General features: G+C 45.7%; 2 protein-coding genes across 2 annotated transcripts in view; one reads left to right on the top strand and one right to left on the bottom strand.

Moving 5' to 3' along the window:
• Nucleotides 1-4,033: 4,033 nt before the first annotated feature.
• LOC123130432 (transcription factor MYB97) lies at nucleotides 4,034-6,043 on the bottom strand. The gene is made up of 3 exons (XM_044550329.1): nucleotides 5,286-6,043; nucleotides 4,516-5,179; nucleotides 4,034-4,412 (listed from the first exon to the last, which is right to left on the bottom strand). Exons 1-3 carry the CDS (start codon nucleotides 5,616-5,618, stop codon nucleotides 4,201-4,203), a joined length of 1,209 nt encoding a protein of 402 aa, XP_044406264.1. The 5' UTR covers nucleotides 5,619-6,043; the 3' UTR covers nucleotides 4,034-4,200.
• Nucleotides 6,044-10,077: 4,034 nt separating this feature from the next.
• Nucleotides 10,078-10,947, top strand: part of LOC123129525 (exosome complex component RRP4 homolog) — a 5,741-nt gene continuing 4,871 nt past the window's right edge. The window contains exons 1-2 of the mRNA XM_044549658.1: nucleotides 10,078-10,324; nucleotides 10,432-10,533. Of these exons, the coding sequence (XP_044405593.1) occupies nucleotides 10,176-10,324; nucleotides 10,432-10,533 (251 nt within the window). The 5' untranslated portion in view covers nucleotides 10,078-10,175. The remainder of the gene's footprint in view (nucleotides 10,325-10,431; nucleotides 10,534-10,947) is intronic.

The following is a 10,947-nucleotide window of genomic DNA, read 5'->3' on the forward strand; positions in this document are numbered from 1 at the left end:
TCTTGACCATTTAGTTAGAAATGATTCAACAATCTATGATTTTAAAAATTGCAGTGATCTCTAGAACATATAGTTATGGGCTCAAAAATTGTCTCGGGCTTGATGTTTAATTTGATATAAATTTTTGTAGCTTTGCAGCACACTACTTTGCTATTCTGGATATAAGAGACCATTTATGGCTGTAACGGAGATGGAAGTTCGTTTCAGTTTGGTTTAATGGAAATCCAACACAACCAATCGATATTTGACAGTCTCTGTATGTTCCTTTTCCCTTTTCTTTTTAAGGCACCACATTTACAATACCAGCTAAAAAATATGTGGAGACGGACTAACAATGTAAGAGCAATGTCATACTAAACTTGGTACACGCACTGGAGATGTTCGCTACTGCAACTAAGCTCTGACAATTAAGGATCTGTGTATATAATATTTGTACTGTTCTTAGTCGACCTTCCCTACTCGGAATTACGTAATTGAGGTGCTTCTTTATTGGTTAGCTCATGCCTGCATTTTGGTGGTTGGATTGTGATCCTTTGTTCTATGCAGAAATCTCGAGGGAAGCGTTGGTTTCAGGCTCAGGCTACCTGGTTGTAGGGCTGGTGTTGCTTGTTTGGTTTGTTGAGATGCTTATTCGCTGGTTGTCCAGTTGCGACTTGGCTTTGAAAGTTGCAGCCTATTTCCTTTTAAGGTGTTGTGAGGGTTGGCTATACGAAACTGTCACCTATAGAACTGTTGTGTTCCCTTGTATCATTGCTACTGCCTTATTTTAAAACTATATACCCATGCAAGTATAGATTTTAAATTGTTCCCTTTGGTGCAATGTTTGACTGGTCTTAGTATTTACTAAGTATTGCCATTGAGCAAGCTCTTTCTATCTATGTGATTCAGTTGATGAATTCGGTTTTCTGTAGTCAATTCATACTGTAGGAGCCCGGGATGTCTTAACCACAGTGATGATGCATATATAGGTTAATGTTTTTTTTGTGGGGGAAATAGGTTACGTATTTAATGTCCTCTTCTTCTTTGTCGGTCGCAAGTTGGTTAATGTTATTTTTGCTCATGCACAACCAATCATAGGAATCGGTACAAGTTTATGTTTTATATCTTTGCACCCGTGTTTGCTATTGCACACTTATGTGACCATATGCCTTTGGTTTTGGCCGACTATATACTGTATAGAGGGCATAGTAGTCCTGGTTACACTTGCATCATGGCATGCATAAGTTTATCTCTTCAACTGTCATTTTGAATCTGGTTTACGGGCATGGTGTCACATCCTGGAAAATTAATAAATCCATTTATATGGTGTGTAAGGGCTTCTTTGGATCACAGGATTAGAAAACAAAGGAATTCAAAAAACACAGGAATTTGACGGGATTGTAGGTGCAAAACAGAGGATTACAAAATAGAGAAAAACTAAAAGAATGGTCATTTGGATGGAACACAGGAAAAACACAGGAAAAGTGCCTCGATCCTACGCGAATCAGTGTAAAAAAGAGGTTATAGTGGATGTTGAAATTCCTATAGGATTGAGGTGTAGGAATGCATCCATAGGAATTTTGGAGGTGTGGTTCCTTTGATCCAAAGGGCTTCTTTAGGAAAAAATCCAATGAATTGGAATCCTATGAAAATCCTTCAATCCAAAGAGGCCCTAATACTTCTATATTCTTATGTTCTTGGCATGCTAAGTAACGTTGCCAGATCCTCATGTTCCTGCACAATACTCCGGCAACTTAATAATGCCATGAATTTCTTAGACCATACATTTCTTCTGCATCTCAGGGTAATCCGTGTCTTCACACCAAATTTCTCCTCAAGCAAAAGTACATGACTATATGAACATATGAAATCGCATTGTTAACATGCATTATATTATTCTATGGTGAATTCAGGAGTGTTTTTGTACATCCCGGGGCAGGTACAAGACTCCCATATGTTGTGAGCTCCTCCCAAACATAGTAGACTTTGTTTTTTTGGATGATACTCCCTCCAGCAGAGGCTCAGCCCAACAAGGACATTTTCCAACAAGAAATTAGTTTGATCGAGAGTTGCTGGTAAAGGATGGTGCGGATGATGAATAAATGAGGAAGCCGATTTGCACTACTCAGAACAGAAGGATCATCGGCCGTACTATATGCTTGAAACACCACCATGAATAGGACATCTTTGATTTCATTGTCTGAACCCGAGTGCTCCTGTATATAATGTACACCCTTCGTTCCTAAATGTAAGATTTTTTTGCAGTTTGAATTGAAATGTAAAAACATGTTATATTTAGAAGCAGAGGTGGCATGAACTGATCTCTTGAGTTACCATAGGCTGGGTGACCAAAACTATATATATGATGCATCTCTGCCTATGTAGCTTTGCTCACCATGAACTGATCTCATGCCTTTCTATGCTTCAACAAATTTATGAACGGTGTCTAACTAAATATGCCAATTTGCATGGTTTGAAAACCTGGTTCATTCTCGCCCTTTGCGTCATTGGCGCAATGGGTCATCTAGTATTTCTCAAGGTTGAGGATGACCCAAAGAGACGCCAAACAAAGTATTCTATAAACCAGTTTTAATAAAACAACAACTTAAAAATGGTTTTCCTAAAAATAATCATAAAACTGGTTTTACTAAAGCTTGTTTCAAATACTAGTTATCCAAACAACCACAGATATGATATCGTTTGAGATTTAATAAATTGACTTCATGTGCGATTCTACGTAATTAACGTAACAAACTAGGTGGATGAATATGATTGCGGAAAGATGTGGCTACTCTCACGTGTACACACACCTCTTATCTTGGCCTTTGAATTCCTTTGAGATTCACGAGATGGACCGACGCATTGCAGACTGTTTGCAGGACGCATGCGTTCAAACCAGTAAGTGAGCCTAGGCAGGGCGTAGGTCATAGGCACAATTGTTCACGATAGATATGTCAGGGCAGGTTCTGTAGCAGTCACCTCACTCTCAACTATAGCGCAAGAGAGCAAATGTGTGGATTTTGAGGAGAGAGAGAGCAAGCATGCATGACAGACTTCGAGAGAAAGACACTTTTCCCTTGAGAAATTGAAGAGAGAGAGAGAGGTGATGCGTGCCTTATTTTATTTATTGAAATATGTGAATGAGAGTCTGTGAGAGAAGCAAGCGATGGAGAAGAGAGATTATTTCTCTGATTGAGAGAGAGAGAGAGTGCGCAAGAGAGAGCGCTGATAATAAATGCGAGAGAGCTTTCAAGAGAGAGAGAGAGATTGGGGGTAGAAGTGATTTGACTGATCATGCATGATGCATCCATTTTACTCCATCGTTCCATTTATATAGGGCATAATGCATTTTTCTAGACCTCATTTGACTTTTGACAAGATTAATAGTACATAAGATGCATAACGTAAAAATTATATCATTGAAAGCTTCTTTCACATACGAATTTGGTGGTATGCTTTGTGTAAGTTGCATGTCATATATTTTTCGCAAAAAAAAAAGTTGCATGTCATATATTATTGCTTTAACATTTGATTAAAGTTAGTCTCAAAAAATGTATTAGACCCTATATAGATGGAAGGAGGGAGTAGAATTTAGACATGGCCTGAGGAGAAATAGAGATATGTGAAGGATGGCAGACGATGGTTCACGTGAGTGTAGAGACGCGAGATGTGACCTGCCAGCCTACACACTAGGTATGCAGTCGAGTGAGACTTGTAGTTATTGTGTATGTAGGCCTGCAAATCAAAACAGGATTGAAGAGTAGTGTTCGGATCACGAGGTGAGACAACTACAAGGAATGGATAGGATAGTAGGTGTACCCACACCCGAGAGTAGAAAGGCCACTCTCGTATGATTGGAGGTAAAGGGAAGGACGGGCCCATCCCTCTGAAAATTAAAAGGGGAGAGGTTTAGTTGTTAGAAAGTTTGCGTAAAGAGCAGCTACGTAGCTTTTCATAGATGTAGGATTTTCGGTTCTAAAATATACCGTTGCGAGCAAATAACCCACTTTATGGATGGACGGACCATGTTCCTTGGCTTGCTTCCGCGAATCAATTTTTACAAACATAATCCATCTCTCGTTGCATAAAGACAAAGACAAACATTTTCATGATGGGCCTTAACTGAGTTTTTACTACAGCAGTACACTATTTTTTCTTTCTTTTAAATCCCTTGTTCTTTTGAACTGTTCCAGTTTTGTTTGCGAAGCGGCGTTGTGCTAATTAATTCAAGCCGTGTTCGTCTGCCGGGAGCGGCACGGGGGGCATGAGGTGCTGCATCTCCATCATCTGGAGGTTGAAGTCGTCTTTCGTGATCGACTCCGGCGGCTTGTCCGGCCACACGGCCACCAACTCTTCGCCGCCGAACAGGCCGGACACCTCCTCCTCTGCCACCGCCAAGCTCGCGGGCATCCCCTTCGCAGGCTTCACGCCATCTGCGCGTGTGTCGACGACATCATGCATGGCATTGTTAACTCACCGGAGTCGGACGTGACATATTTGGATTGGGAGAGAGACGATGGTCAAGATCCAACTCACCGAAGAAGCAGTCGCATTTCCCGCCATAATGCGAGGTCACGTCGCCTTCGGATCGGCTGCCACTGCCACCGCTGAGGCCGGACGGCCACGCGGAGTAGTCGTTCTCGTTGTAGACCAGCTCCGGCATGGACGTAACGCGGAGCAGGGCGGCGCCGGGCAGCCGCTGGTCCTGCTCGAGGACGAGCATCTCGAGCGGCCCGCCGGCGTCGGCGGGCGATTGGTTCGAAGGAAGCTCCTGCGCAGAGGGGGGCACCAACGGTGGCATCCCCAGCGCGTCGGCGTAAAGCTTGTTGGCGTGGCCGAGGCCGGCGGAAACCTCGTCGTGGTGGAGGTACGGTACTTGCGCTGCGAGGAGGGCCTGCGGGTTGTGGCTAATGTTGCCGGTGAATTGGAAAGGCTGCGGAGGAGCGACGTTGTTGAAGGCGGGGTGGAACGGCGGCGCAGCCGGCCAGGCGAACTGGTCCGCGGCCGCGTCCAGGAGGAGCGGTGCTTGGAGGCTGCTGGCGTTGCCGTCGGCGTCGACGATGGGCCTCAGCTTGCCGGCGCGGACGAGCGCCACCTCCCGCTCGACATCCGGCGGGTACAGGGCCAGGCCGGCGCGCTTCCGCCGCTTCAGCCGCGTGTTCCAGTAGTTCTTGATCTCATTGTCCGTCCTCCCCGGCAGCTGCATGCAGACGCAGATCGGGCACCAGGCAATCGATAGGCAACGGCAGGCAAGAAATTCTAATGGCGAGGCGGGGTAAAGGGATCGAACGACCGGTGGTACTCACGTGTGCGGAGATGCGCGCCCACTTGTTGCCGATGAGCGCGTGGAGGCGGAGGATGAGGCGCTCCTCCTCCGGCGAGAAGGGGCCCCGCTTGAGGTTGGGGCGAAGGTGGTTGGCCCACCGGAGCCGGCAACTCTTGCCGCAGCGCAGCAGCCCCGTCTCCCGCCGCACCGCGTTCCAGCTCCCTTCGCCGTGCCGCCGTACGTGCTCCACCAGCAGCTGGTCCTCATCCGGCGTCCATGGCCCCTTCTTCAGCCTGCCGCCGCCCGCCGCCGCACCCTGCTCCACGGATCCACCCGCCGCTTGTTCAGGCTGCTGAGGCGCCTCCACAGCCATCGATCGATCGACGGACCGGTGAAATGATCCGCCTCACCTTTCCTCTCTCCTCCTCTTCCTCTTCTCAAAGCTTACATGCGATCGAGATCGAGAAGAGGGGGAGAGAGGCGGATGATCTCGTCGCCTACCTCCCACGCATCGCCGGGCCGGAGGAGTCAGAAACCATCGAAGACAAAAACATGAATGAATGGAAGATCAAAAGCTCAACGCATTGTACGTATATGTTCCTAATCAATCTAGAAACTGAAACCTAGCGTCCCGATCGAGCACATCCTCTACTAGAGAGGAGCAGAATTCGCCGGAGCTACTAGAAGAAGATTATGAGAACAAAGGGAAATATTTGTTTTGTTTTTTGTCAATCTAGTAGGGGTGGCGGGCCAAAAAAGAGGAGAGGAAAAAATGGGGGAGAGAAGGAGAACGCGAAAATAATGGCACGAAAGATTGATGGTCCTCCTATTTAATCGGTCCAGTCCATGCTTGATGCATGCGGCCATGCATGAAGGGGCGCATGCATCCCTGCATGCCTTCTGTGAATCCATCTCCTCCCGTGTGTTGAAGAGATCTAGAAGCTAGTAGGGCATCCACACTATATTGTTTTCGGAACTGCTGCGCGGACGACAACAGTATGCACGACAGATGAACGATGCGGGATCAAACGGTCTGCTGGACTCTGCTACATGCATGGACGGACAGGGATCTGTTGTCGTGCATGAATCGTGCGCACAGCATCGTGTGTGTAGCACTGCTCTATTGTTTTTGCTGCCCACAAGAGCATCTCCGACAGTTGATGTATAAGTTTTTTTTTTTTTGCGGGAAGACAGATGATGTATAAGTTGGTGTAAAAAAAGTAGAGTAGGACAGAAGGTTTTAGGTCACCAGAAATTGCCCTAAAATTAACTTCCAAACTTTAAACAAGATCACCACATATTTTGATATTTTGAACTACGAAATGTTCAAACTTAATAAACATGAAAATAGCAATACTACGATAGATTCACTACTACACGCACACTAGAGACACACTAATGGTCACCATCCTTGGACTCCACACAGTTCTAAAGCTCCAGCAACGATTCATCACTACCGAATTCGACATCGTCTTTGTTGTTGTCGGACTCAATCTTGATTGCCTGTCAGGGCCAACCTCGTCCTCCTTCTTGCGCCTCACGACCCTCTTGGCAAAGAATTTGCGCCCCACTACCACGAGGTGTGGATTCACCTTAGTGAATCTCACCATAGCCACTGCATCACACTCATGGGCGGTGCGCTGCTCCACCACCAGGAGATCTTCCTTCCCCTCACCGCGTGACACGATTCATAGTCCAGGGATGAGGAACTCCGCGTCCTCGAGCGACGTAATATGGGGGAAGTTGAGCTGGAGTCGGTGATACTTCCAAGCCACCACGTCGTAAGCACACGCGACAAAGCTCGGGTGTGGTAAAGGTGCCGAGCCATCTCTGCTGCCGATCATAGTTGATTTTAGCAATGAAGCGGCCGGACTGCCGGAGCCGAAGGCCATGGAAGGGTGTGCTTCCCGCAACACGGTGGCATGGAGGTGGCGGCTGCTGGCATGGCAACATTTTAGGCGTCATGTAGGCCGGCGGCGGCAACGATTCTCGATGGAGCGGCGGCCGAATGTGGCGGTGGTGGCCTAAATGGATAGATCGATGGAGGGAGAGTCGTGGATCCGCCGCTAGCAGACAATGAGGGCGGCTAGATTCTGACGGCTGCGGGGCGCACTACTATATACTCAAAATACTACTAACATCTCATCACTGGTTAGTGATGATGGTCATCACTGACCGATAAATCTAGGATGTATTAGTGATGAGCCTCGGTTGGTTCACCGAGGCAGTTTACACTGTTCGGTCTAGTTTCGACCGGTCAATGGTAGGGGGTTCTTCCACCTCCCCCAGACGATATGTCAACACAGATGGGCTTGCCTATTTGTTTGGTCAATGGTAGCCTATTATCACTTATCTCTCTTTTTAAAGGCCGATCATTGGTATATTTTCTATACGTGATCTTCTTCCCACGCGGACAACAAAAAATTAAACGGAGAAATATGAACACATTCATGCTTCATCGATTATCGATAATGGGTTCCCAATGAGCGTTCATTGAACCGACGACAATTCCCACGATGGCGCTCGTTTGTCTATCATGCATGGATTCTCAATGAGCATGCGTTGAACCGGCACACGATTCCCACGGCGACACTTGTTTGGCTACCGAAGCATCTTTCCCAGATGCCGACTGATATTGTTAGGTTATATATACGGGGCTATGGCATTTCTATACCGCTTCACCAGCATTGGCGCACTTCCTCTGACACCTTCGACCGGCGTTGCCTCACTAACGCCCTTCTTCCCCTCACTAAACAACAAACGACAACAATGACAGTCCCAGTTGAAGCCTTGTCGGAAGCCGCATCCACTCCCGCCACTGTGCCGGAGCCCGTTGATGCTCCTATTTGTGGAGCCTGAGCCTGAGCCAGTGCCAATCCTTATTCCACCTCATGCTACCGTTGCCATCCACCTCATCATTGCATAGCCTGGGTAGGCTAGATTTGTCAAGCCCTTACTCTTTGACTTTGAGCCAATCCTACGGCCCCACCGACATCAACGATGACAAACTCGCCGAGTTGTAAGCATTATATGACATGTGTATGGTCCACTGGAATGAGGAGAAGCGTGCGGAGAAGGAAGACCATCAATGCCTGACATGATTGCCCCGCTTCGAACAAACACGCGCGGAGTCCATACTTGTAGAGGTTGAGGCCCCACATGTGACACCCAATGATAATACCCTAAATACTTTTTTTGCTATTATATTGATTGTGCATCATTTGCATTGCATGACAATTGATTAATTAATTAACTTGAACTATTTTTCACAAATGGGAAACAAAAGGTCTCCAAGTGTTTTGAATATTTTTATATGGCCTTGTTCTATTATGAAAAGGCTAGTTTCAAGTTTCATTTGATTCTCAAATTGTTTGACACCGCAAGGATCAAATATGGAGGCGCTAATAGTTGGTCTAATAAACCATTATCCAATTAAAAGTGTTAACCAGGTTGCCTATATTCCCCTCTATCCTTCTAGACCAATTGCATGACCTGTTGCACAATCGGTCTAGAACGTTCCTCCTCAAGTTTGTTAATTTGGACACAGTCGACGAAGCTCTAGCATAGATTCCTATCATCTCCTTGGGATAGTGAGGTTAGGGTTTCTCGTAATATGGAGAGATTTGACGTCTGGTGCTTTATATCGGGCTCTATATTTTTAATAATTCAAGTTTTTCACTTTATTTTTATTTTTGTGTTTTTCTATTATAAATAATTTAGGATTAAAAAAATCTCCAAAATTTTAAAAATGTGCATTTGGAAAAAAGTGTTTAGGAAATCATAAAATGTTCGTGGATACAAAAAATATTCGTGATCTCACAAAAAATGTTTGTTTATTCAAAAAATGTTCATGATTTTTAAAACTAGTTCAGGAAACCAAATTTTTCCATGATTTTGAAATAAATGTTCATGTATTCAAAAAAGTTATGAAATTGAACAAATATTTGCAAATTCAAAAATTGTTCATGAATTTATAAAAAAGTTCACACAATTCAAAAATGTTCATGAATTACAAAAAAGGTTCATCAATTCAAAAAATATTGTCTGATGAAAATGTTCGTGAATTACAAAAATTGTTCCCCCAATTTCTGAAAATGTTCTTCATTTCGAAACAAATTTTCTCGGGTTTCAAAAAAGATGTTCAGTTTTTTCAAAAAATCTTATGAATTTGTAAAAACTGCTCGTTAATTCAAAAGTGTTCATGATTTTAAAAAATGTTGATGATTTTTTAAGATGTTCATGATTTCAAAAAAAGTTCACCAGTTCGAAAAGTTCAAAAACTGGTCATGATTTTGGAAAGTATGTTCACAAATTTGAAAGAAGGCTGTGAAAAAAAAGTAAAGGAAAAGATAGAAAGGAAAGAAAGAGAAGAGGGAAAAGCGGAACAGTAAATAAAAACGAAAAATAGAAATAGAAAACTTAAAAAACTAAAAAGAAATAAAAACTAGAAGAAAAAACAAAGGAAAAATTAAAAGAAGTGTGGGGAAGGAATCCCGAAATGGGCCCGCCCAGAAAGGATCTGACGCTGTTGGGGTGTGTATGTACGAGCTCGCTATTTGGCGACCAACGCGCCAAATAGGAGTGGCCTTTGTATTGGCCTAGAAACGAAGCAACCTATGAATAGGGCCTGGCCCTGTCATGCCCGGCCCGCGTATAAAAGGGCCTAGCCGGCCTTAACGCTGGGCTTCGGAGATCGGCCGTTTCCTGGCAGACCTAAGGCCGGCCCGGCCCTTTTATTCGTGTGGTGTGCCGGGCCAACAATCCGTGCCCGCGAACCGGCCTTACAAACACGGGCCATATGACCAGGGTTGGGTAACAAAATCTTTGGGGTTTTGACTAATTTTCGCCTCCCCTCTAAGAGACTAATTTTCGCCGTCGACCGGCGGCAACGCCGACAACCTCCGACGCTTCCTCCTTCTCCTCCCCGGCGATGGGAGACCTCCGCCTCCGACTAAACCAGACACAGAGGGTCCGTCTCGAGGCCGCACTCCACGAGCTCCAGATCCTCGCCGCCGCCGCCGCCGCCGCCGTCACCTTCGCGGACAACATCCCCGTCAACCCCGAGGACACCATCCTCAAGTATCAGCCCGCCCTCACATCCCCCTTCCCACCTGTTGCTCCGCTCGTGTTTCGTGATGGGACTTATAGGGTTCTCGGGCGTGCGCGTGTGTTTGCTTTGCGTGCAGGGGGCATGGCACGTCTGATCAGGATGGGGAGGTTGTGGCGACGGTGTGCGGCGTGGTGGAGCGGGTCCAAAATCTCGTCTGCGTGAGGACGCTCCGGGCAAGGTGCTCTCTCCCTGCCTTCCCCCTGTTCTCCGCTCTAGCAGTTTCCAGCCAGCGATTTGATTGGTTTCTGTTTCCCTGCCTGGCAATGCTGGCATTACTATGGCATGCCGAGTAGTACAATGGTCTACGCAGCATGAATTGATTGGTTGGCTTATACTTATTTGTGAATGGATTATTGTAGTGCGCACTGAAGTTTCATACTGAAATATTACGGGGTGTTGGATTCGAGCAGGGTGGTTATTATCTGTGCTGAATCGAACTCTAGATATTTGGGTTCACTATAACTTGTTATACTAATTGATTTACAGGGCAGGGAGTGCATTCTACCCTAATTCGTTGAAGGCGTAGTTGTTTGTTTGATTATCATTGGTCTGTCAATTGACAGATGGTAAAAATAAGCCTTCTCTAGTACCC

This window comes from Triticum aestivum, chromosome 6A (assembly GCF_018294505.1).
Source record: "Triticum aestivum cultivar Chinese Spring chromosome 6A, IWGSC CS RefSeq v2.1, whole genome shotgun sequence".
In the NCBI taxonomy this organism is placed as follows: domain Eukaryota; kingdom Viridiplantae; phylum Streptophyta; class Magnoliopsida; order Poales; family Poaceae; genus Triticum; species Triticum aestivum.